The sequence below is a fragment of the Panicum virgatum genome, chromosome 7K (assembly GCF_016808335.1).
Source record: "Panicum virgatum strain AP13 chromosome 7K, P.virgatum_v5, whole genome shotgun sequence".
Classification (NCBI taxonomy): domain Eukaryota; kingdom Viridiplantae; phylum Streptophyta; class Magnoliopsida; order Poales; family Poaceae; genus Panicum; species Panicum virgatum.
In genome coordinates, this window is record NC_053142.1 from 17,718,009 (window position 1) to 17,743,797 (window position 25,789).

Sequence of the window (25,789 nt, forward strand, 5' to 3'; positions counted from 1 at the left end):
GAGTGGACTTGGAGCGACCGTGGCGAGCGGTCTCCGCCGGAGCGGGCCACCGGAGTGGACTTGGAGCGACCGGTGGCGAGCGGTCTCCGCCGGAGCGGGCCACCGGAGTGGACTTGGAGCGACCGGGGCGAGCGGTCTCCGCCGGAGCGGGCCACCGGAGTGGACTTGGAGCGACCGGGGCGAGCGGTCTCCGCCGGAGCGGGCCACCGGAGTGGACTTGGAGCGACCGGGGCGAGCGGTCTCCGCCGGAGCGGGCCACCGGAGTGGACTTGGAGCGACCGGGGCGAGCGGTCTCCGCCGGAGCGGGCCACCGGAGTGGACTTGGAGCGACCGGGGCGAGCGGTCTCCGCCGGAGCGGGCCACCGGAGTGGACTTGGAGCGACCGTGGCGAGCGGTCTCCGCCGGAGCGGCCGTTGCTGACAATCCGATGAAGCATGTTACCGGACCTCATAGTAAGGTGCAAAGAAACCAAGCCTTATACTAGAAGAGAGCCCGGGACCTCTAAAGTCAGCAGTCCTGGATACTAGAGTACTTGTAACAGGGTAGTGAAGTACGTAAACTTAGGGTACATTACCAGGCTAAGCCACGCGGAGCTTCTCTACCCCAGGATACAAATACCACTTCTCCAGAGCAGGTCCCTAGGGGTCCGGACTGCCTTCCAGCTAGAAGGGGTGTCTTCACCTGACCACAAGCCAGCAACTCAACTTGGATTGTTAGCAACCATGGTAAAGACTCTGTTTGGGAGGAAGAAATGGTCAACCGAAAAAACAGCCATCCAGAATGAATGAATGTAACCGGGGTGGAGCCTAGATAAGGTCAAGAAAGAAAATCTCCTTTATCATTGTGGTTATCACGGTATACATCAGAGGTCGGGATTACGAGGTCGGACCTCCACCGCTCCGGACCGCTTTTGCCTGTTTGTGTGATAGGGCCAGAGGCCGGGTTTACAAGGTCGGACCTTAACCGCTCTGGACACACACATAGACACCACGCTATTACAAAGGAGAAATTCTCTTATTCCTTTCTTAGGAGTAACCTACGGCTGCATGCTATACAGCGTGTTCTTCGGAGGTGAAGGCACCTTGGACGTGCCTGAACCGCATCATCCAGGATCACCTCGGGAGCTCGGGGGGCCCCTCCTTGCCTAAGAGCTGTCACATGCTTACATGGCATGAGACAAATTCTTTGGCCTTGAATGGAAGAGGCCCCCTCCCCCTGCCGTCGCCGTTGCCGATGGAAACCAGAACCCTTGCGCAGCAGATGGACCGGTGCGACGCGTGGAGAAGTGCGGTCGTTCGCCGGCTTGTCCTTGGTGCTAGCGCCAAGGGCCCCCGCGCGAGGTGGCGGGGTCCTGCCTGCAGCAGCACCGAGCAACGCTGAGGTGGATCTCCGGTGCTGCTGCGGCAGGAGGTCTCAGTCAACTTCCTCCGGGATGGCTGTCGGCTCTAGGCTCCAAGTTGAGAGAAAGCCTTGAGCCGACGTCATGCCATCGCAGAGGGGGCGTGGCCGTTGCTTGAGACAAAACCTTGAGTCGACGTAGGAGCGGCGGCGCGCAGCGGCGCCTCCGCTGCATGCTGCTACGCCGGCTCTGAGGTGTCGCGGTGGCGACACACAGCAGACGCCGCTGCCGTGCGCCGCCGCACCGAGGTCGTCGGAGCGCCGGTGCCATAGCATGCGGAGTGAGTGTGCCTTCCTTCATCTTCAAGTTTGCCGTTGCAGAGGGAGAACGCAGCCCAGAGGCCTGAAGATCCAGCCAACGCCTGTCTTCCCCACGGACGGCGCCAAAATGTCGCGGGGATTTTCAGGGGTACCCACAGCCGGGTGGCGGAGCGCACCCGCCTATTCCCAGTGAGGGAGTACTCGGGGAAGTACTAGGCGATGGGGCTAGATCCACGCTGAGATTGGGACTCAGGAACACACGATTTAGAGTGGTTCGGGCCGCCGGAGCGTAATACCCTACGTCCACTGGGAGATGTATTGTCTTGGTTGTGTGAATGAATCTATCCTCTGCTGGTCTTGGCTCTTACCCAGCCTGAGGTTTTCTAACGGCGCTCTCCCCTTTTATAGATCAAAGGGGGGGCGGATACATAGAACGTTGATGCCCCGACAGGTGGGCCCAACGTGACTGTGGCTACAGTGGTAGCGAATCTTTCCTTCGATATGCGTACTGCTGCTCTTCTGACACAGGGGGTCTTCTCTTGTCCCGTCAGCGAGGCGCCCGTTGGAGTAGCGTAGCTTGCGGCGTGGCCTGCTGAGGCTATTATGTAGCGTCATAATGGGTGAAGCCGAGCCGTCGTATCCGACTGTTACGGCAGACTGGCAGACGCGGCATGGGCGGCGCCATCGGCTCCACTGCCTTGGTAATACGCGATCAATAGTGCCCCCTGGTCAGTCAAACGCCTCGGCTTCCACTATATCAAAGTGGACGTCCACCTACCGCAATAAATGCGAAGGTAGGTGGACCTCAATATGGAGACCAAGGGCCTCATATACGTGTCGGCCCCGGACCACCCTGAGGCGGGGCGTCCAAACTTTCCCTTGGAGAGGGGTCCGGTTGCTATCCAGGACCCTATGAGGGGTCCGGGACCCCGCGGGGGTCCGGATTCCTTGGGAGGTCCGGAGCCCTGGCTGCTTGCGCTTGAGCGCCTGTTTTTCCTGGGACACGTGGCGTTCCCAGACCTTCCCCGGCCGTGGAACAGGTCCGGACCTTTGTCGGGAGGACAGGACTTCGGACTGCAGGGGTCCGGCTGTTTGGTTGTAGTCAAGGATGACTACAAAGGCTCTTGCCTAGTCACAGCAAGAGGGGGTACCCCAGTCCTGGGGTACCGACACCTAGGATTATGCAATTATTTATGTAATTAGACTTCATTTAATACTTCTAAATACTAATTTTTTTTATGTGACATGATCTAAAGTTTAGCCCTGGATTCAAACAACTCTTAAGGAACTACTCCCTCTGTTCCAAATTATAGGTTGTTTGACTTTTTGGACTTCAAATTTGATCATTTGTCTTATTCAAAAAATTGTGCATAATATCACTTCTTTTGTTGTGGTTTGCTTTATCAATCAATACAAGTTCTTCAAGAATGACTTAAATTTTACTATATTTGTATAATTTTTTCAAATAAAATGAGTGGTTGAACTTTATGTCAAAAAAGTCAAACGACATATAATTTGGAACGGATGGAGTAACCGATTACTGTCTCATCATGCTCGATTCTATGCTAGCGAACTTATTGCTGCTTTGAATAAATACAGCTCTTTGCAAGGTCTTGGACTCTCAGGTGTACTGTGCTGCCCATTACCACAGTGGTGCAAGTGTCATGTGGCGGTCTTAGCCTATTTTGCAAGTGTCAAGTGTCTATATCTGTTTGTCAAATTTTACCCGTCAGATGTTAAGGTATTTGTTTGATAGAGTTATCTTTTTTTTTCGTGACCGTGCCTGAGCACGTTTTTCATTAAGAGGGAAGAAAAAGTTTACAAACGACCTCTGGGTCGGTTACAGAGAAGGGAACCAACCCCTTAAAATACACCCACTAACCACTTTGAAAGTAGGCCAGTAGACGACATGAGAACCTATTTGCAGCAACCGCTGCCCCCTCTAAGGCCCTAAAACCCGCCTGAATCCACATGACAATTTTGTCAACCACTGCAGCTTGCATCTCTTGAGCTGTTCGTGCCCGTTGATAGAGTTATCTTCACTGGACTTCATGTAAATTGCATATTTTAGATGCCGCCACTGTGAGCATAGAAGTTTTCATATTCTTCGATAAACAAATTACTAATGCAGCATTTATATGGCCAAGTTGCTCTCAGCGCAGCCCTAACGTCTAATCACATATTAATGTTTGTTTAGTATAGACAGACTCGGATCCTCATCAGTTAACTAAACTATAGTAAACAATGTCACTTTCGGCTCGCCCTGGAAGCTAATCCCGCATGTCCTAGTTTACCAAGCTTTCTTCATTCGAGATGCTGGCTCCTGCTACGGCACGCATAGCAATGACCAATGTTAGCTTTGCTAGGAATCTTTAGCAAGGTTCACAACTCGGTTACCTATAAATACATCATGTCGTTCCCAACACTGCGTAGTACCATCTCACTCAACAAAGCACGATCCTTAGCATACTTGACGCGCGCCATGACTACTCGTCGCTCATCGGCGGCTTTCCTCTTCGCCGCCGCTGCCCTCGCCTGCACCTGCGCGCTCGGTGCCATGGCGGGCTTGGCGGCGCGCGACCTCGCTGATCACCAGGCCATAGTGGCCAAGCACGAGCAGTGGATGGCCAAGTACGGCCGCGTCTACAGAGACGCCGCCGAGAAGGCGCGGCGGCTCGAGGTGTTCAAGGCCAACGTCGCCGAGTCCGTCAACGCCAGGAACCATAAGTTCTGGCTGGAGGCCAACCAGTTCGCCGACCTCACCGACGACGAGTTCAGGGCCACCCGGACCGGTTACAAGCCGGCCAGCGGCAAGGGCCGGAGGACGACGACAGGGTTCAGGTACGCCAACGTCAGCCTCGATGGCATCCCGGATTCCGTCGACTGGAGGGCCAAGGGCGCCGTCACGCCCATCAAGGACCAAGGCGAATGCGGTAATTAACTCAAATGACCAATCAATTATGAATGAACTAGATGGTGTATATATATTTGATCGCTTTGAGGATTTGGTAACAGATTACATATATATATATATATATATATATATATATAATTAAATTGTAAATTGTAATGTGGTTCAGGGTGCTGCTGGGCGTTCTCGACGGTGGCGTCCATGGAGGGCATCGTGAAGCTGAGCACGGGGAAGCTGATCTCCCTGTCGGAGCAGGAGCTCGTGGACTGCGACGTCAACGGCATGGACATGGGCTGCAACGGCGGCGAGATGGATGACGCCTTCCAGTTCATCATCGACAACGGCGGCCTCACCACCGAGAGCAACTACCCGTACACCGCCTCCGACGGCACCTGCGACTCCAGCAAGGCGTCCAACGACGCCGCGTCCATCAAGGGGTACGAGGACGTGCCGGCCAACGACGAGGCATCCCTGCGCAAGGCGGTGGCCAACCAGCCGGTGTCGGTCGCCGTCGACGGAGGGGACTCCCACTTCCGGTTCTACAAGGGCGGCGTCCTCTCCGGCACGTGTGGCACGGAGCTCGACCACGGGATCGCCGCCGTCGGGTACGGCGTGGCGAGTGACGGCACCAAGTACTGGATCATGAAGAACTCGTGGGGCACGTCGTGGGGTGAAGGCGGCTACATCCGGATGGAGAGGGACATTGCAGATGAGGAGGGCTTGTGCGGCCTCGCCATGCAGCCTTCCTACCCGACAGCATAGCTGTCTCTGTCTGAAGCACCGAACACTATAGCTAGCTAGTAGAAATTGTCGTCAGAGTTCACGTCTTTTTAAAACCATCACCTGGATATGTTTATTTCCATCTGTAACAAGGTTTGTACGATTGTGTGAGATGAAGTTCATATAATAATTAAGGCTGTAAAGATACTGTAAAGATTGACTGTACATGTGAGATGAAGCTCCACCCTGCACTGTGCAGATCATCACCTCGTCTTTTTATATGAACTAAGTACTCATCAGAAAGTAATTCTAGCATGTCCTACGAAATAATCTTAATCTGAAGAATGATATTCTGTGTTTTTTTGTCGAATAAGTAGTAGAGCTGTGTATTTTTATACTAAGAAGAAGAAATAAGAGTTCCACATACAACGCGAGCTAACTCGCCATCCAGCCACTCATACAAGCACTATATAACACGCCTGCAGCAACCAAAAGGATGAAGCGCTGGGCATGATTTACGTGACAAACAGACAACCTAACCTACGCACACCAGTGTCAATCCAGCATATACCTTCCTGTCTGATCATTTATAAGACCAGATGAACATCAACTGCAGCGCCTCTGAACACTGGGCATGATATTGTGTTTAATTCGCTACAACAAAAGGATCTTTACTTGCAGATCAAAATGAGTCATCCAATCGTATGTCATGAAGAAATCAGACGGCCGGTGATATTATTTTAAGATCTTCCAATGCGTGCTTATACACATCACAAATCTGTAGATACATATATAAACATGCAACCAAGCATACAGGGTACAGTGAGAAAGACCTGGATCTACAGTCGGAACGGGCACATCATAACGAACATCATAAATAAGTAAAGGATAGTAACATACAAACACAGACAAGTATAACGTTCTTTATGTAACATTCCTGAAATCAACAGAGTTCCTATTTTAAAAAATGACAAGGTAGTAGCTAGTATTCAGAGTCAAGTGCACTACCAGATTCCGTTGCTTTGCCGAATGCCCCAAACACTCGGCAAAGCTCGTATTGCAATCGACAAAAGCTTTGCCGAGTGCGGCACTTGGCAAAGTCCACATGGCGAAATTTGTGACGGCGAAGAAAGCTTTGCCGAGTGCCATTTTTTGGACACTCGGCAAGGCTTTGCCGAGTGCCATATGTGCTGCACACGGCAAAGCTTAACGCTGTTAGGCCGCTTCACGGCCGGTGCACGGCCGGCGCGCATGGCGGGCACGTGCACCGATTTTGCCATGTGCAGGCCCTAAGGCACTCGGCACAGACAGATCAGTACGGCGTGTGCCTATACTTTGCTGAGTGCCGGTACTCGGGAAACCATGAATATGTCGTGTGCCTTGGTTTTGTCGAGTGCTTTAGATCTGACACTCAGCGAAGGGCCTCTGTGCCGAGTGCCCGATATTTGGCACTCGGCAATGGCCTCAGCACACAGCATGGTGGCAGTGGAATATATATTTAGTGGTATTCATTTTTGGTATTCATTGGCATATATGTAAGGGAACTTATTCATTTTTTCATTAAAATTTGAAAAAAATTGCTAGCATGTTACTATACAAGAAATCAAGAATTATAGTTCTGACTAGTTTCCTCCTTAAATAGAGTAACAATTACAGTACGATTTTTGCATGGTAGGTGGTGCGAATAGTCTTCTAGCTATATTTATTTGTCTCTTCCAATCCGGTGCTTGCAATTAACAGTTTTTGTTCATACAGACCTTTGCTTTTCCTTTCCGCTTGCTTTTAATTCAAGGTCATCAATGACAGAATTTATATATATTAATATCCAAACTATCAATTTCATTTTATAGACGTGTCCACACAGCATTCTATGATTATTTACCTGATTATGGGTCACTCTCAGCAGATACCATACGTTTGTTCAGCAAGAACAAGAATATATATATATAACAAGTAATTAACTTGACCTGCACGCTGCAGTCATTGTAGTAGCAGTATTTTAGAAGCGCCATACCTTCACCGAAGTACGCGTTGCGCCTTTAGGATGGCTATATAAAGACATGCTACGCCCTCCTCCATTCCACAATCCATAGCAAGCTAGAGTAGAAAAGTAACAGGAACCATTAGCAAACTCAGCAGAACTGATCATGGCCATCTCCAAGACGGCTTTCCTCATTGCCATCCTTGTCTGCACCTTCTTGTGTAGTTCTGTCCTAGCGGCTCGTGAGCTGAGCGATGCAGCCATGGTGGAGAGACACGAGAGGTGGATGGCAGAGTATGGCCGTGCCTACAAGGACTCAGCTGAGAAGGCGCAGCGGTTTGAGGTGTTCAAGGATAATGTTGCGTTCATTGAGTCGTTCAATGCTGGGAACACCAAGTTCTGGCTTGCTGTCAACCAGTTTGCTGACCTCACCATCGATGAGTTCAAAGCGACCAAAGTGAACAAAGGTTTGAAACCAATTTCGACAAGGGTTCCAACTGGATTCAAGTATGAGAACATTAGTGTCAATGAGCTTCCAACAGCCGTGGACTGGAGGACCAAGGGAGCCGTCACACCGATCAAGAACCAAGGCCAATGTGGTATGTACATCATTTATGATTGATCATGGTAAATTCTTATTTTTGTGATATGAATTTTTGAGTTAGCTAGTGATGATGACATCTACAATGGCACGATTAACTGTAGGTTGCTGCTGGGCATTCTCGGCTGTAGCCGCCATGGAGGGCATTGTCAAGCTGAGCACCGGCAACCTCATCTCACTCGCCGAGCAAGAACTGGTAGATTGTGACATCCACAGCATGGACGAGGGCTGCGAGGGCGGCTGGATGGACAGTGCCTTTGAATTTGTCATCAAGAACGGAGGGCTCACAACAGAGTCCAGCTATCCATACAAGGCAGTGGATGGCAAGTGCAAGGGTGGATCCAAGAGCGCTGCAACCATCAAAGGTTACGAGGATGTGCCAGCCAACAACGAGGCTGCACTCATGAAGGCAGTGGCCAATCAACCCGTGTCCGTTGCCGTCGATGCAGGTGACAGAACGTTTATGTTTTATTCTGGTGGTGTGATGACTGGCTCCTGCGGCACTGAACTTGACCATGGGATCGCTGCAATTGGGTATGGCGTGGAGAGTGATGGCACAAAGTATTGGCTTTTGAAGAACTCATGGGGTACCACATGGGGAGAGAAGGGATTCCTGAGAATGGAGAAGGACATTTCTGACAAACGGGGCATGTGTGGCCTTGCCATGAAGCCCTCCTACCCCACTGAGTAGAAAATGAAGTGATTACTGCCCCAAATATCTATGCATATTGAATAACTACGTGCCTTGTGTACTCATACTCCTGTTTGTTCTTTATGCATCTTGCCCTACATATATAATTGTAATTTTTACTATGCTTTTGAATTTTGTAAATACAACAATATATATTTGAATAGTGCATTGTCGATCTTGTCGAAGTATTTCATGCTCGTACAGATAGCTACATAACCTATCTTAATGATCACATAATATTGCGAGCTAAGTATCTTCATCATTTTTTAATCAATTGAACCATCAACTATTTAGTTATAGTGGTATCTCGAGATTTTTCTCTTCGAGGGATTTAGTTTCTTATTTTAATTACATCAAGGGACTCAAAAATTTGCATTGCATGGGTTTTGAACATTTGATGTACATGTTTTAAGTTTCTTATTTTCGTTTGAGTAAAGTCCATCACGGGTCTCTAAACTTGTTCGGTTGTATCATCCCGGTCTCTAAACTTGCAAATCGACCGTCTAGGGTCTCAAACTTGTTCGGCTGTGTCATCTCGATCCCTTAACTTAGAAATCACCCGTTTAGGTCCTCAAACGTGTTCAGTTGTGCCGTCTTGGTCCCTAAACTTATTTTGAATCTCATCTAGATCAGAACAATAACATCTAAAAACTCTACACTCTGTTCGGCTGGCTGTGCCTGGTGGCTGGTGCTAATTTGTTATGAGAGAAAAGTACTGCTGGCTAGCAGATGGGTGGTGGCTGGTGCTGATTTGGTGAGAGAGAGAAATATTGCTGGCTATTTGGTTGACAAGCCAGCCGAACAGTGCAATGAAGACAAACTTTATATCGAAATTGTAGCCCTCGACGCGATCTATAACTTTGTAGTTGAAAAGTTTCTAAATTAAAACTGCTTAGGGCCGAAAAATATTGCTGTAAACCTATAGATTTTGAAATTAAAACTTAAAAATTAAATTTTGGGATATCAAATGACTTCTGTCGGTGTTTTTAGCACTGGCTAGTGATTCCCGTGGATGTGCGTTTAGTGGCGGATGGTAATGTAGGAAGACACAAGGATTTATACTGGTTTGGGCCGCCCGGAGGCGTAATACCCTACGTCCAGTTCATGCTGCTCGCGTATCAGACTGGTTTGTAGTAGGAGGTTACAATCGGTCGAGAGATGAATGAGCGCCCCAAGTCTCTAGGATCGTTGGGAAGAAAGCGTGTTTGTGGCTCTCGTCTGGTTAGGGCAGTTACCGGTGAGAACTGCCCGGAGTTCCGCCTGCCTCTTTCCCAGCGGCGAGAGTGTGCTCGTGTGCTCCAGTGGTGTGATCAGTCGTGCGTTTGATCATCCAGAGCTCTCTCCTTGTCCTCTCTATCCTCTTCCCTTTATATCATAGGGAGAAGAACCGTGTACAACCAAGAGAGAGAGAGCTCACTTCTCCTCTCTCTCCTTTTTTTCCTTCATCTCAGCATTCAGCATGATTATAGCCTACCATAATACATAATACTTGCTCTAAGAGCGTTGTAGAGTTTGTAGCAAGTTTTTGTCAATCTAAAGCCACAGTTATGCAGGCTTTATTACCAGCTGGTGCAGATCAACTCTTTCTGCCCTGCTCTGTTCAGTTGTAACCAAAACGTATGTCTCACGTTCCCACACTCGTGCGCTAGTTTTCTTCCCAGCAACCGATCCAATCAGCCCGGAGCATTTTTTTTCCAGCGCGGAGCTTCTGACACGTGACAAGATAGCGAGACAAGGAGGCTAAGCTTGAGCCTATTATGAGGTAATACGAACTATTTTTTAGTGCACACGCACGTGATGCCGTGATGGCCACATGTATTAGTTTCATTTTTTTTTCGTTTTTTTCTAAGGTGTTCCTTTGAGTTCGGTTAAACCAAGTGTTATCTTTTTTTGTTTTCAGTATTTTTACATTCTATTATATTTTCTCCTGATAAGTTTTTGTTTGATAAATATTTCATTGAAATTATGCTGAAAATATTTCTCGAAAAGTTTAATAGTGAAATTATGCATAAAAGTTGTGCGAGATGTTTTCCAGATAATATTATCATGGAAGTTATGCTAAACAAATCTTCCAATAATTTTTTAAAAAAACTATACATGTAAGTTGTATGTCAGTGAAAAATTATGCTAAAAAGTATCTTTTAAAAATTTTGATTGAAGAAGTTATGCATCAAAATTGTGTGTCACGAAAACTGTGCTGAAAAATATTCCCTAAGAATTTGTTTTGATAAAATTATACATAAAATTTATGTGCATAAGCTATAAGTTTCCATAATTTGAAAAAATTTCCTAAAAAGGAAACTCGCTGACCGTATCCGAGATCGTGCACGAGCAGCCTTCCTGGCACGTGTTTATTAGAAAGGCCCTATGGACAAACAATTTTAAACCAACTGAGACGAACTTGACGGCTGCATCTGCTTCTTCAGTGCTTACATGAATTGTTTGTCCACGAGCTGAACTAAACTATACACTTAATATAAGCGCCGTACACCCAGATACAACCCGGCCATGGGCATCCTCAAGTGCAAGCAGCAGAAGGAAGCACCTACAAGAGCCTGATGGGCCATGGCCATCCCCAAGGCACCTGTCCTTGCCATCCTCGGCTGCATCTGTCCTTGCTTCTTCAGTACCGAAGGTAAGGGAATTGAATGAAACAATTTTGAGAATATCTGATACTTTTATCTCTGAATTAGGTACCTTCCGAGGGTAAAAAAAGATTTTCACCGAATGGAGAAAATACAGTTTCAAATGGTAAAAGTATATTCGAAGTTAGCACCGACGGGTGAAGAATTGATTTTGAAGAGGTAAAAACCAGCCTCAAGTCACCGATGAAGGGTGAAAAATTGAAACCGAAGAGGCAAAAATTAACTTTGAGTCACCGTGGTAGAGGTGAAAAAAATAATTTTGAATCACCGCCAAGGGATCAAATCAACGTGCCTCAAAAAATGTCAGTACAAAATGAGGCCGAGGCATGCACATCTACGAAGGTATTCTCATGAGAGAAAAATAGAATGGCCCATCTTGTGCGAGCCAAGCGGAATCAAATTGAGAAATCACGTGCGTGCAAAATGTAAAATAGAAAATATTTCGGTTGGGACTTTTCCCACTTCAACAAAAACCGAAGGTTTGGTTCGGGAAAAAAGTCTAAAACCATTTTTGCACTCTAGAAGTCACCAGACCCTCAAAACACGTGACGAAGCAGACATGTAACTTCGTGCACAGCCAAAGCAAAACTATGTAGGCGAGCCATTGTTTCATGAAGCAATGTAAAGACGCATTTATCAATAACATGAAGCAGTTCTGTTGGTTGGAGCGTCACTTACGAAGGTTGGAGGAGAGCAAGGTTTGAATCTTGAATCCAGCCCTGCGCGCTGCCATTTTTGCAAAAAGTGAGGTTTACCTTCTTACCAAAGCGTAGGCCGAAGGCTATGGCGCAGGCCGAAGATAGATCGAAGGTGCGAGCCGAAGGTGTGTGGGCCAAAGGCTCGATTTTGATACTCGTGGGCTGATTTCGTGCCATTGCTATGAGGTTTACCTTCTTACCAAAGCTGGACTTCACGTGGGCCGGATGTGGCCGCGACATCAGTTGGAGCAGGCCGGTCATGTTGCTGGCGTCGTGGGCTGAAGGGTGGGGGGGGGGGGGGGGGGGGAGGGGCTGTAACCCATGCGGCGGAAGGCCACATGGGCCGCAGGCTACCCTGATCCAGGTCAATCCAGAGCTTTAGGCCGAAGGCTGTGGTGCAAGCCGAAAATAGATCGAAGGTGCGAGCCGAAGGTGTGTGGGCCGAAGGCTCGATATCGATACCCGTGGGCTGATTTTGTGCCAGAGCCGAAGGTGTGTGGGCTAAAGGCTCGATTTCGATACCCGGGGACTGATTTAGTGCCAGTGCTCAGGAGAGAGAGAGAGAGAGAGAGAGAGAGAGAGAGAGAGAGAGAGAGAGAGAGAGAGAGAGAGAGAGAGAGAGAGAGAGAGAGAGCCTTCTTGGGGGTGGCAATTTGCCCTCAACCCTCTAGAGAGTACAAATTTACATTACGGCTCTCGAGCCCTTACAAGTAGCCCCATCTTGTTATATGGGCTAGGTAATTGCCCCAACACAATGGACAGTGCATGGTCAGATCCAGCAGCGCTGTAACCATCAAGAGCTATCAGGATGTGCCAGTGAACGATGAGGCTGCCCTCATGCAGGCAGTAGCTAACCAGCTTGTGTCGATGACGGTAGATGGTGGAGACATGACTTCAGTTCTACTCTGGTGGTGTGATGACCGGCTCTTTTGGAACTGATATGGACCATGAGCCATTGGTTATGGAATGGTCAATGACGACACCAAGTATCTCTTCGGGCACAACTTGGGGTGAGAATTGGTTCCTCAGGATGGATGGAGAAGGGCATCTCCGACAAGAGGGGAATGTGTGGCCTTGCCATGCAGCCATCCTACCCGACTAAGTAATATGCGCTTCGAATCCCTCACATTCATCCATCCACACATATCCTGATATACATGCGATATATTCTATGTCAGTTGTTCATGATGATTAATTCTTATGTGTCTGTAAATTGTCTTAACACAGTATGTCATGTAAAATTTTGCTTATGTACTCCAATATCATGTGAATATTCTTAGCATTGCAAGATTTTTTTTAGATTAAGGGAAAAGAGTTCCAGCCTCAGCTTTCAAAAGAATGAAAGCCTACAGAGCCTGCCAAACATTTCGGACGCTCCTAAGGTAATCAGAAGGTTGGAGTTCGAGATACGTGTTCTTGCCCATAAGGGTAAGGTTATGTAGAGCGAACGAGGTTGAAGAAAGGCCAGAATAGCAAAGAAAAAACGACGATAACCAGCACTAGTGCTCGATTCTATTCGTGAACTTAGCGTTGCAAGATTGTGTTCCATATATACTCATTTCATTATCGATTTGGAGTTCTAGTATGCTTTTCAATATTATTTTTTAGTTTAGCTTAAAGGTTTGTTGTTGCTTACATGTTCCAGCAAATAATATGGATGCAACACGAGCCTGTGTTGTCAGAACAAAATGGAAGCACATTGCCCGGTTAACCCAGACCTACTTCACGCTTTGTTTTTGGCTACCCGTTTAGTTGCTACTGTCTTTTAATAAATGCATCTTTTTTCTCTTACTGTGTTGAAAGCGAAGAAGCCCGTGGCATTTCCAGAGCAAGCTAAGGAACTTCCAATTTCAAAGGTTGTCTAAAACATACATATTTAAGGTCTGGAAGATCGATGAGAGCTGAGAAACAAATTAATGTAGGCAAGTAGCACTTACAATCTTCATACACAATTATTATTAACATAAATGTAAATATCCACAAAATTATGAACTACTAATGCGGTGTCGTTATATATCTTTGACAATTAATGGCTTGATGAATACTTTGAGGCAAATTCAGCAATATTCTTGTCTGAGCTCCCTCCTTTTTGCATAGCTTCCTTGGCCTTTTGCATCCACATGGTGGCATTCGTCCTGTACTTATCCTTCCTATCCCCATCCATAACCTCCTTAATGCACCTTTCCACCTCGTCTCTCGTTACCAAGCCTTTCTCATCCTTGCGCACCCGGACGCCCAAGCCCCACACACTCTCCATGTATTTTGATATGGTTGGCTGGTCTGCCCAGTGTGGTATTGCCACCATTGGCACACCATTAACAATTGCTTCCAATGTGGAGTTCCATCCGCAGTGGGTGAAGAAACAGCCTGCATGTAAATAGGACGTCACCATATTTTTACTTTTTTTATGAAACAGGAGGGGATTAGGATGCCCTGCTGATTATATTTGTAAATTAAAAAAGGTAACAGATTTTTACAACATGAAACTTAAGAAACAAAGAACAAAATAAAAAAGATCTGAGCAACTATCCAAAGAGGGCTATCCATTCTTCTAACAGAATTTTATGTTTGTTTTCAACCCGGTGCATAAGCAACACGAGTTCCTTCTTGAAGACACTTCTAACAGGCCACTTTTTAAATTGCTAATTAGTTTGTCTTTTCCTTTGTACATATGGGAGCAATCATTTTCCGTACCTGTGGCTTTATGTGCTAGGACATCTAACTGGTTGCACCAAGAAACAATAAGGCCATGTTGTTCGCACTTATTACGGAGTTCATCAGACAACTTGTGTTCTTCATTTGCCCTCACAACCCAAAGGAAGGGTTTTCCAGAATTGCACAACCCATTGCCAAGCTCTTCCAACTGTGCTTCGTCGTAATCAGATACGGTCCCATACGATACAAGGACTACAGAGCATGGAAGCTGCTTGTCAAGCCAAGCCAGGCATGACACGTTGCTGCTGAAGAGGTTGAAACCATAAGTCTTGTTGAACGGCAATCGGTCATCGTCAAGATAAAATGATGGCAAGGATGGGCCTATTGTCTTTGCACGCCATGTCAGTGCCATATAATCTGCCTCCTGCTCCATTAACAACGCGAATAATAAGAACAATCTTATGACAGTGAAGTGAACTAAAAGAATCACCGCTCATAGGTGAGTAATCATAGATTATTGAGTAAATAAATGTGATCGCGGACGCATCTTGGTGTTTTTATCTGCAGAAAAGCAGAGCAGGGGCAAGCAGCACCCGAAACTCACATGAGCAATACAACAAACAGGTTGCGGGCCTCACCTTGGGTTCGATGGCGTGGAATGAGTTGACGAGCACGTCGTCGGCCTCCTCCAGCCCCTCGAACTGCCTGACGGACGCCTCATGGAACACCGGGCACCAGTCCGGCCTCGCGGCGAACGGCGGCACGTCGTCGGGCCCGAGCTCGACTCCCAGCAGCCCGCGCGCGAACAGCTCTCTCCCGTCCGTCACGGGCAGCTCCAGCCGCCCCGCCCACACCTCGCCGTAGACGATATCCACGGAGCACGGCTGCGACAGGAACGCTGCGGCCGCCACGCCGGCCGCCTTCGCCACCCGGCGCGCCCACGACAGGTGCGGGTCGTAAACCAGCACGCGCACGGGCCGCCCCTCGGAGGCCTCGGACCGGAGCAGCTCCGCCAGCGTCTCGGAGCCGACGGCCTGCAGCTGGCGGGAGTACTCGCTGAGGTCGGGGCACGAGGCTGCCCCGCCGTCGTCGAAGCCGTCGGAGATGGCGGCCACCCTGAAGGGCTCCCCTGGTGGCGGGGTGGTGGAGAGAACGTACCGCGAACAGACGAGCGTGGGGCGGAGCCCGAGGTATGCGAGGCGGCGGCCGAACTGGAGCAGAGGGTTGGTGTGGCCCTGCGCCCCTGGGTACGGCAGCAGCAGGACGTGCGCGCCGCCGGCCTCGTGGTGGACGGTGGTGGAGGAGGTGGATGAAGACGAGGCGGCGCCGGCGCTCTCGCTGCCCATGGTTTTGGAATGTTAATGAGGAACGCGTTGGGTGAATGCTGCGGCGTTTGGGGTGGTTGGCTTTAAATCCAGCGGTTGGTTCCTCTATAAATAACTCAGCACGAGCAGGAAAGGGCCAGGACTAAGGGATCATAATTATTCTCGTTACAATTCAACTTAACTATTATATATATTTTGGTAGAGATCTCTGCATCAAAGGGGGCAGGACTATTTTTTTTCTAGAAGTGAAGGATGTGTTGGCAGCTGCTTTTGTTTCTCATGTGTATCTTGGTAACTAGATATTAGCTGTGTTTTTTATGGTCGCATCAATAGTCAAGTATCCAAATATAAATTCAAAAGCAAACTGGGACTTTATTTGAACTTCTCTTCCAGGCAAGTTTTCTGATGAGTTGGAGATAGCAGTTAAGAGACTTGATTCACATTCTAGCTATTATGGAGTATTTTTGCAGATCCCAATTGGATACGAAATTATAGCGGTACAAGGCATCATGTCACGAGCATCATGTGCAGCCCGTTGCTTTTGATACAACATTGGTAAATGACTGCTACTCGAAGTAGTGATCATATTTTTTGGGCTTTAGTTTTTTGGGTATGGATTTCGGGTAATATGCCCAGCCATAGTTATAATAGGCATGCAACGGCAGAGGTGGCAGAAGACAATGATTCTTAATTAGTGTGGAATCGGGTTGAGGAAATGATTTGGTTTGATATGGGTGCAAATCTATATATGGTCCGGATTGGATTAGTTTTTAAGGATGAAAAAAATAGAATGGGGGTGGGGGTGTGTTGACAGCTATTGAAGAAATGATTTGGTTTTTAGACCATTAGCGGGTTGAGATGTGGCCAGTGATTAAGGATAACGTTAGGAAGGGATAAAAATGGAAGAACGAAGATGAACAGACGTGAGTACTTTTAATGGTGTTACTTCTAAATATAATAGCAATTTTAACGGTGTCACTTCTAAATATAACACCAATAGCATATAAGGGATGAAAAACTATAACTAATAACATTGAATAGATCATCTAAATTTCGACGGTATGTTGGTATAGAGAGAATGGCTATAATTTCCAATAGCACGTGGGAAATTTACTCAACAACCTAAAGCTAAGGAGGCGGCGCCTACCAACGTGCAAGTATGTTGTGTTGCGTGCTGACCAAGGCCCCAAGTGATGGAGGAAGCAACAACGAAGTGGAGGGCGCCCACAAGTCAAAGGAGCATCCCAATCAGTCCACGCACAAGAACCTTGCGCGCCACGCCACTGCCCGGCAGCCATCACTATTTAGCCTCCGATCCCACCGCCGTCTACATACCCCACCGACGCAAGAAGCCAGCCGAACCAATGCGCCATGGGGAGCCCGAGCGCCAGCACCACCTCGCCTTCCTCCTCCTCCTCCTCCTCCGCTGCCGCCTCCAACGATCAGGAGACCCACACCCGCCGCGGCGCGCACGTACTGCTCCTGCCGGTACCGGGCGCACAGGGCCACACCAACCCGATGCTCCAGCTCGGCCGCCGCCTCGCGTACCACGGCCTCCGCCCCACGCTGGTCACCACCCGCTACGTCCTCTCCACCACGGCTCGGCCCCCGCCCAGCCCCTTCCGCGTCGCCGCCATTTCCGACGGCTTCAATGACGGCGGCATGGCCGCGTGCCCCGACCTCGCCGAGTACTGCCGCCGCCTCGAGGCCGTCGGCTCGGAGACGCTGGCGGAGCTGCTCGGCTCCGAGGCCGCCGAGGGCCGGCCCGTCCGCGTGCTGGTCTACGACCCGCACCTCCCGTGGGCGCGGCGGGTGGCGCAGGCGGCGGGCGTCGCGGCCGCGGCGTTCCTGTCGCAGCCGTGCTCCGTGGACCTCATCTACGGCGAGCTGTGGGCGGGGCGCCTCGCGCTGCCGGTCACAGATGGCGCCGAGCTGTCCAGGCGAGGCCTGCTCGGCGTCGAGCTTGGGCCCGACGACGTGCCGCCGTTCGCCGCGAAACCGGACTGGTGCCCCGCGATCACTCAGACGTTGCTGCGGCAGTTCGAGGGGCTGGAGGACGCCGACGACGTGCTCGTCAACTCGTTCCGCGGCATCGAACCAAAGGTAAGCGTGCTTTTGCTGTCCACCTGTTTGTTGTTTTGCTCAATAGTCAATACACACACAAAAAAAAAATCGGCTCACTGCACATGTTCTGCCTTGCAATGGACATCACAATTCACATGATTATTGACATGCTTTCTTTGTTAACTCATGAGCAGGAGACAGATTACATGGAGCGAACATGGCGCGCAAAGGCAATCGGACCATGCTTGCCGTCATTCTATCTGGATGATGAGCGTCTTCCGTCAAACAAGACATACGGCTTCGACCTATTCACCACCACTGTCTCGTGTATGTCTTGGCTTGACAAGCAAGCTCCTTGCTCCGTTGTCCTTGTATCCTACGGGACTGTATCCGAATACGACGAAACACAGTTGGAGGAGCTTGGCAATGGACTCTGCAATTCTGAAAAACCGTTTCTTTGGGTTGTGAGGTCAAATGAGGAACACAAGTTGTCAGATCAACTCCGTGAAAAGTGCAATGAACATGGCCTCATTGTTTCCTGGTGCCCCCAACTTGAGGTCCTGGCACACAAGGCTACAGGTACAAAATTAAACCCTGAACATTCTTATGAATAAAAAAACAATTAGTGAACTGAACTGACCACCAACTAAAAACGAACTGAATTGACCATAGCAACTAAAAATTAGTTATGTTCATCTTTTTACCAATGATAATTCACTTATTATGAATGTGAAGGATGTTTCTTCACGCACTGCGGATGGAACTCAACACTTGAGGCAATAGCTAATGGCATACCAATGGTCGCAATGCCACATTGGGCAGACCAGGCAACCATATCAAAATACATGGAGAGCATGTGGGGTACGGGCTTGCGAGTGCGCAAGGATGAGAAAGGATTGGTGACAAGGGATGAGGTTGAACGGTGTATCAAGGAAGTGATGGATGGGGATAGGAACGATGAGTTTAGGAGGAACGCCGCTAAGTGGATGCAGAAGGCCAAGGAGGCAATGCAGAAAGGAGGGAGCTCAAGCAAGAATATAGCCAAATTTGCGGCAAAGTATTCATGATGTTAAATGATAAAACACCCAGTGATACGGAATGTCTTTGCGAGCATAACCAGTCATTAGTCCTTGTGGCATTGTCTTCCAAAATGTTGTGAGAGACAAAACACATATTGTTATTTTGTTGTGTCATCAGCACTCAGCAATTCGGCATTGTAAGTGCTATTACTAGCACCTTTGTGTACCGTATTTAAATCTGAAGTGCTTCTGTGCTCTACAAGGACAAGGAGCTCATAGATCTTCTGACATGTACCTTATCTATTTAATAACCTTGTAACATTTTTTTTGAGTAACCTTGTAACATTAGGAGCATACAATAATTACTATTATGAAACTTCCGTTTCTTTATATCCATGTATGTTTTGTTCCTGATAAAAATATGTATGTTTTGTTCTGAGAAGTCAGATGAGCATGATGCTCCTTCCACTGGGGAAATCACAGGATATGCATCCCTTGGAATCCAACAGCTTGTAGGCTCGATCTACAATCAAAATATACTAGACAATCCAGCTTCAACGAGTCAACATATTTGCATCAAGCAGCAATCTATTTCCAGCTTCCTTCTGTTTGCGCCATGCATCCCTCACTACTATAGAAAAAATTTCTAGGAACACCCCAATTTTTTTAGGGGAGGACCAAAAATCCACCCGTATCTACAAATAAGGCGCGGGGTACTGTGTTAATGAGCCGCCCCAGTAAATGCATTTATAGGGGTGGCTCACCCCCTCGGCTGCCCCTGAAAATGGCGAGCATTTTCAAGGGCGGGTGGTAAAATGAGCCGCCCCTGCAAATTAAATTTTCAGGGGCGGCTCATCTTACCACCCGCCCCTGAAAGTGCTCGCCATTTTCAGGGGCGGCCGAGGGGGTGAGGTGCCCCTGAAAATTTGATTTGTAGGGGCGGCCTATGGGGTGACCCGCCCCTAAAAAGGTGTATAAAAATCTGGGCCCTTCTTCCTCCTCTCGACCCCCCATTATTTGGTCGGGAGAGGAGCTCCCCCAAGATCCAAAAAAAAGAAAAAAGGGGGGAAGGTTTTCAAGTTGAATTCCTTGGAGTTGGAGGGTCTAGGAGGTAAGTTGACGCTAATTCTCTCTCATTTCTAAGCTCTTTTGTTAGATTTATGGCTCAAATGGAGCTCTATTAGCCTCTAACTAGATCTAGATCTTCATAGTGTGGATTAGCCATTTGAGACCCAATTTTCCTCAAACTTTTGGATGAAGTTGTGCTATTTTAGTAGGAGAACAAGATTATGTTATCATTTGGACTCAATCTATAGTATTTAGCCTCATTCGTAAGAAAATAGTGCCCAAGATCTATGGAGGAGAGAGAAGAATTTTTTTCCTATTTTACAAAGATACTTGTTAGTTTTTTTCATTATTTTGTGGTAATATGATATGATCAGTTTTGATTGTTTGTACTTACTAGTATTTATATCAAAAAAAATTTCAACACATATGCATATATATAAGTATATATTTATATAAATTTAGGGCACTTGATTTATTTGTTTTCATGTATGTACATTAAAACTTGATTGTGTTAATGCATTTAATTTATTTGGTGTTGTTCAGAGATGGAAAGGACATGGATATACGAGGAAAAAAGGGCGGAACCCTATTTCCGTGGAGAACTTAATAAATTCATTAAAGTTGCGCAGAAGTATTCAAGAAATGAGAAGACACAATGGATACATTGCCCATGCAAAGCATGCAAGAATTTCAGAGTGTTCAGCGACCCAACCATAATCAGATCGCATGTGATAGTGAGTGGATTTGTTAAGGACTACATGATCTGGAAGAAACATGGTGAGACGGATGCTCCCCCTCCGGCGAATAATCCACCGGATGAAATGATACTAGACGAGAAGTTTGACAGAATGTTTGATGCTTATATTGATGATGATGGCGAAGGTGATGATGACAGTGTTGGTGGATTTCATGGTGATGATGTTGACGACGGGCCCATCGATGGTGAGAGCAGTGATGAGGAAATTGACGATGGTGATTTTCTGAGTCAGTTGTTGCAGAACACAGAAGCGGTGGTATTGGTTGCTAATGCCAGGGGGTTACCAAACTTTGATACGGTTAGAAAATCAGCAGAGGAAAATATATATGAGCGATCGAAGGGATGCCCGAAACACTGGACCGTACTTCATTTTGTAATTGAGCTGTTGATTCTGAAGGCTAAGCATGGTTGGTCAGATGGTAGTTTCAACAATCTGCTGCGTATCTTGGGTTATTTGCTTCCAAAGCCAAATAAAGTGCCAACAAACACATACCGAGCAAAGAAGCTTGTCAGCCCGTTCACCATGGGTGTGGAAAGAATCCATGCATGCCCAAATCATTGTATATTGTATCATGGGGATGCTTTTAAAGACTTGAAAAAATGCCCTGTATGTTCCGCAAGTCGGTACAAAAGTAATGTCGGATACTGTGGTGACGACAATCAAGATCCAACTGGTGTGAATAAGGGGAAGGAGAACATGGCGAAGAATAATAGTGCTGCCTCCATTGAGACAGATGACGCTACTTTAGGCATTTCTGAGAAACAGGGCAGAATTCCTGCCATGGTTATGTGGTACCTCCCAGTTTCCGATCGCCTTAGGTGTTTCTTCTCGAACCCAAAGGATGCTGAGCTGATGCGATGGTGGGATTCAGATAAGTGCAAAAAGGGTGACGGAAAGCTTCGACATCCAGCTGATGCTCGGCAGTGGAAGGAATTCGATGACAAGTACTATCTGAAATTTGGGGACGACCCAAGAAATGTTCGGTTCACGTTGAGTACAGATGGAATGAATCCGTTTGGTGAAAGAAGTAGCACTCACAGCACATGTCCAGTGATATTGACAATGTACAACCTACCTACATGGCTGTGCCAGAAGAGGAAGTATCTTTTGCTATCCGTGCTTATATAGGGCCCCAAGCATCCTGGCATCGATATAGACGTTTTTCTTGAGCCTTTGATGTAAGAGATGGAAACTTTATTGAAGCAGGGTATCGATATATATGATGGTTTTGCACGGCAGCCCTTTAATCTTAGAGCTATTATATTCGTCACTATCCATGATTATCAGGCATTGTTTGTCCTTTTAGGACAGATCAAAGGTAGGACGGGATGCACGGTGTGCGTGGATGACACCGTATCGGCTTTCCTTGAGGGTTCTCGGAAGGTAGTTTACCTTGGATACAGATGCTTCTTGGTTGAAGGGCATAGGTACCAAAGTTAGAAGTTCTATAATCATTTTGATGGCAACCCTGAATTCCGTTCTACTCCACAACGACAAGACGGGCATTATGTTTTCAATATGGTCCGAAATGTCAAGGTCATTTATGGGAAGAAGAAGGAAGATGGGAAGAAGAGAAAGAGAGATAAGGCACTTATCGAAGGCGTACCATTCAAGAAACAGTCCATCTTCTACAAGTACTTGCCGTATTGGGCAGATCTTGAGGTCCGCCATGCAATCGATGGTATGCACCTCAAGAAGAATGTGTTTGGTAACACAATTGGGCTCCTTCTGGATACATCTATCAAAACAAAGGATACGTACAAGTCATGACAGGACTTGGTAGCCGTAAAGATAAGAAAAGAGTTTCACCCCATTGACAAAGGGAATGGTAGATGTGAACTTTCCCCTGCTAGCTACAACTTGAAACGTGATGAGAAGAAGGCAATGTGCGAGAGCTTAAGAGGGATCAGAGTCCCGAGTCATTTCATGTCCAACATAAGGAAACTAGTGTCGATGAAAGATTTGTCACTATGCGGCTATAACTATCATGATTGCCATGTGTTGCTGACGTTGTTCCTCCCAATTGCAATTAGAGCGATTAAGCCAGTATATGTAAAGATGTTAATCACTCGGTTGTGTTACTTCTTCAATAGGATTTCACAGAAAGTGATTGACAAAGATGAGTTGCAGCATCTCAAAGAATTCATTGGGGAGACTATGGCACAGCTCAAGATGTGCTTCCCTCCGGGATTTTTTGATATAATCGAACACCTAATGATTCACATGGTCGATCAGATATGGGCACTTGGTCCACTTTACCTACGCGAAATGTGGACGTATGAGCATTTTATGTCCATCCTCAACCGGTACGTATTGAATCATGCTCATCCTGAGGGATCCATGATAGAGGGATATAGTACTGAGGAAGTCATCGAGTGTTGCCTAGGTTACTTGCAGGATAATGTGTCCATTGGTTTACCAACTCCACGATTTTTGGGGAGGTTGGAAGGTGTTGGCACAGTAGGGAGGAAAATCTTCATCAACAAAGATTTCAAAGGTGTGCAGCAAGCACATTATAGCATCTTGCTGCACCTCATGATAATGACACCTTTAGTCAACGAACACTTGAGCCTAATTTGTGCAGAGAGTAACGACCGCTCGGATGATTGGATCATGAGAGAGCACAAGTGTCGACTAACTGCATAGTTGAAGGACCTGCATCTACCAGATGGGGAGACCGTGGAGGAGCAAACAATCAAAAGATTGGCAGCTGGCCCATCTAGCCAGGTCACATCCTGGCAAGAGTATGATATTAATGGATATCTATTCTATACTGCCGCCAAGGACAGAAAGACTGTGTCCCAGAATAGTGGTGTTCGTATTGAGGCCTTAGATGAGAGAACAAGTCAAAATACAATATATTTTGGTATCATTGATGATATATGGGAAGTGCACTATGGTTCCAACATACAAATCCCGGTCTTTCGGTGTCGTTGGGTCAAACACCTGAAAGGTGTTGAGGTGGACGGCTATGGATTGACAATTGTTGACCTCAACAAAATTGGTTATAAAGACGACCCATGGGTACTAGATTCACAGGTGAAGCGTCCCCTCATGAGAGAAGACCTAAATGTGATACAAACATCAGTCCCAGGAGGCTGATGACACATTTATTACATCAGATGGTTCATCACCGTACAATTCTACGCGGTAGTGAGCAGAGAAGCGCCACTATCGCGAGGATTACAACCCACACCCACACAACGATATTAAATATAAAAAGGGGGTCATCAAAGTCTTGCGCCATGCGGTATCTCCTGCGGGTGACCCTAATCCACAGGCAAGGCTGGGTGCAGGACAGTACCCTACTCAACGTCCTCTGGAACAAAGTCTGGGTCTTCCTCTGAAAAAAATTAAGAATGGGGTGAGTACAAACGTACTCAGCAAGTCCAATCACACCCACGGAGGGCGAATAAACAGAGTATAATGCACAGGCTAATTCAAGGATAAGGTTAAGGTTTACTTTTGTGGAAATCAATATTTTATGCAAGGGTTCATTTGAAAGAAAACATTTCCAAAACCAGTTTTCTTGTACCTAGTAACACGAAGGGTTGATCCACACAAGATCCAAGTTTTAAGCTACTACCGAACTCCTCATCCGCCGTAGCACACGGCACAACTGCCGGACACATTTCCAAAACAACTCACGCCAACCCATCCCAAAGTAAACACTAGTTATGTGACCACACCGTAACTCGCCCAGTACTGTGGGCACGGCTATTCGAATAGGTTTTTAACTCTGCAGAGGTGTGCAACTTTACCGACAAGCGGGGTACCGCAACTCGATCACCTTAGTGTCGGTGCAGATCCCAACAAAGCCATTACCCACCTTAGCTAGACCTGACTAGCCATCACGGGATGCACCAAGGGGTCATTGACCTATCACAGAGGTTGTAACCGGGGCATAAGTCACACAGAGCTAATCCCTTCTCCTTGATCACCCATTGCTCTCAGCTCTCCTGATGGCTATCAGACTAACTAGTGGGGTTTATGCTAAGCCGTTGCCCATTCAACGGTCGAGTGGTTTGCACGATAGTAGAGTTAGGTGAGATGACACACCAACTCGGTCCTTAGTGGTGACAAGATGGATATCTCCCTTCCTTGCTCTGCCACACAGGCACAAGCACACCAAACGGCAAATCACACAGAAATGCCATCCATCCCGTCTAGACTCATCTTTCGAAAATTTCCACTTTTATCCCTTCCCACACACACACACACATTTTCTTTTTAAAACAAGTTGTATTGAGTATGAGGTCCTAAGCGTTCTAGCAGTGATTAACGTCCAAACAACACATTCAGACATTAACCTAAGTGGTCAAGGAATGGTTATAACAAATCAAGGGGTGGCTATCCAACCGTGTTTTCAGCAGGCAAAACATATGCAATTTTGTAAAACAGGCCAATAGATTGTGTTTATAAAAACTAGGACAAAAGCATGCATCAAAGGATGTGATTGAACTTGCCATCTTCAAAGCCTTCGGGGAGATCCTGATCGAAGCACTGTCCTTTGGGTTCGGGGTCACGGAACTGGTCCTCGTTCGCTGGCTCGCAGTATTGCTCGTCGATGGGTTCTCCCTCGTTCACACCGTGATCTATGACGCATACAAACAAACACACAATCAAGAAAAAGAAATAAAAATTTTATCGTTGAGCTCGATTCGGGAACAATTAAGATATGGAGATAGAAGTAATATATTTGGACGATTTCTTAATGGCAAGGCCAAAATTATGTTATGAGTGGCAAGGTAAAGTTTTAGGTAGGTCCGAGGTCGTTTGGTGCATGAAATGATAGGTTATATAAAGGTTTAGGGGTTAAATAAGGGTTCAGGGCTCATTTGTAAATTGTTTTGGAATGAAAGGACTTAGTTGTAACTTCTGGAAATATTTGGGGCCTGCTAGAAAGGTGTAGGGGTTTATTTGATATTAAGTTTATATGATGAGGGGTTAGTTTTCTAAATAGCTAAAAGCAGAAGGGCTTTTAAACTAAAGTG

The 25,789-nt window shown here is 47.1% G+C and overlaps 4 protein-coding genes across 4 annotated transcripts; 3 read left to right on the forward strand and 1 right to left on the reverse strand.

The window, feature by feature from the left end:
- The first annotated feature begins 4,141 nt into the window (after positions 1-4,141).
- LOC120639969 (senescence-specific cysteine protease SAG39-like) lies at positions 4,142-5,332 on the forward strand. Its single transcript, XM_039915878.1, has 2 exons — positions 4,142-4,592; positions 4,740-5,332. Exons 1-2 carry the CDS (start codon positions 4,142-4,144, stop codon positions 5,330-5,332), a joined length of 1,044 nt encoding a protein of 347 aa, XP_039771812.1.
- A 2,105-nt stretch (positions 5,333-7,437) lies between these two features.
- On the forward strand, positions 7,438-8,563 carry LOC120642925 (senescence-specific cysteine protease SAG39-like). The gene is made up of 2 exons (XM_039919500.1): positions 7,438-7,870; positions 7,977-8,563. The coding sequence occupies exons 1-2, from the start codon at positions 7,438-7,440 to the stop codon at positions 8,561-8,563; spliced, it is 1,020 nt and encodes a 339-aa protein (XP_039775434.1).
- Positions 8,564-13,801: 5,238 nt separating this feature from the next.
- On the reverse strand, positions 13,802-15,968 carry LOC120640316 (UDP-glycosyltransferase 79-like). Its single transcript, XM_039916158.1, has 3 exons — positions 15,200-15,968; positions 14,601-14,985; positions 13,802-14,273 (listed from the first exon to the last, which is right to left on the reverse strand). The coding sequence occupies exons 1-3, from the start codon at positions 15,905-15,907 to the stop codon at positions 13,933-13,935; spliced, it is 1,434 nt and encodes a 477-aa protein (XP_039772092.1). The 5' UTR covers positions 15,908-15,968; the 3' UTR covers positions 13,802-13,932.
- A 1,263-nt stretch (positions 15,969-17,231) lies between these two features.
- LOC120640319 (UDP-glucosyltransferase UGT13248-like) lies at positions 17,232-19,331 on the forward strand. The gene is made up of 3 exons (XM_039916161.1): positions 17,232-17,989; positions 18,145-18,529; positions 18,686-19,331. Exons 1-3 carry the CDS (start codon positions 17,258-17,260, stop codon positions 19,015-19,017), a joined length of 1,449 nt encoding a protein of 482 aa, XP_039772095.1. The 5' UTR covers positions 17,232-17,257; the 3' UTR covers positions 19,018-19,331.
- Positions 19,332-25,789: the final 6,458 nt, after the last annotated feature.

Coding starts and splice junctions, on each gene's coding strand:
- LOC120639969 (XM_039915878.1), top strand. CDS start 4,142: ATGACTACTCGTCGCTCATCGGCGGCTTTCCTCTTCGCCGCCGCTGCC. Junction 4,593..4,739: donor CAAGGACCAAGGCGAATGCG/GTAATTAACTCA, acceptor AATGTGGTTCAG/GGTGCTGCTGGGCGTTCTCG.
- LOC120642925 (XM_039919500.1), top strand. CDS start 7,438: ATGGCCATCTCCAAGACGGCTTTCCTCATTGCCATCCTTGTCTGCACC. Junction 7,871..7,976: donor CAAGAACCAAGGCCAATGTG/GTATGTACATCA, acceptor GATTAACTGTAG/GTTGCTGCTGGGCATTCTCG.
- LOC120640316 (XM_039916158.1), bottom strand. CDS start 15,907: ATGGGCAGCGAGAGCGCCGGCGCCGCCTCGTCTTCATCCACCTCCTCC. Junction 14,986..15,199: donor TCCACGCCATCGAACCCAAG/GTGAGGCCCGCA, acceptor TTAATGGAGCAG/GAGGCAGATTATATGGCACT. Junction 14,274..14,600: donor CCTAGCACATAAAGCCACAG/GTACGGAAAATG, acceptor ATTTACATGCAG/GCTGTTTCTTCACCCACTGC.
- LOC120640319 (XM_039916161.1), top strand. CDS start 17,258: ATGGGGAGCCCGAGCGCCAGCACCACCTCGCCTTCCTCCTCCTCCTCC. Junction 17,990..18,144: donor TCCGCGGCATCGAACCAAAG/GTAAGCGTGCTT, acceptor ACTCATGAGCAG/GAGACAGATTACATGGAGCG. Junction 18,530..18,685: donor CCTGGCACACAAGGCTACAG/GTACAAAATTAA, acceptor ATGAATGTGAAG/GATGTTTCTTCACGCACTGC.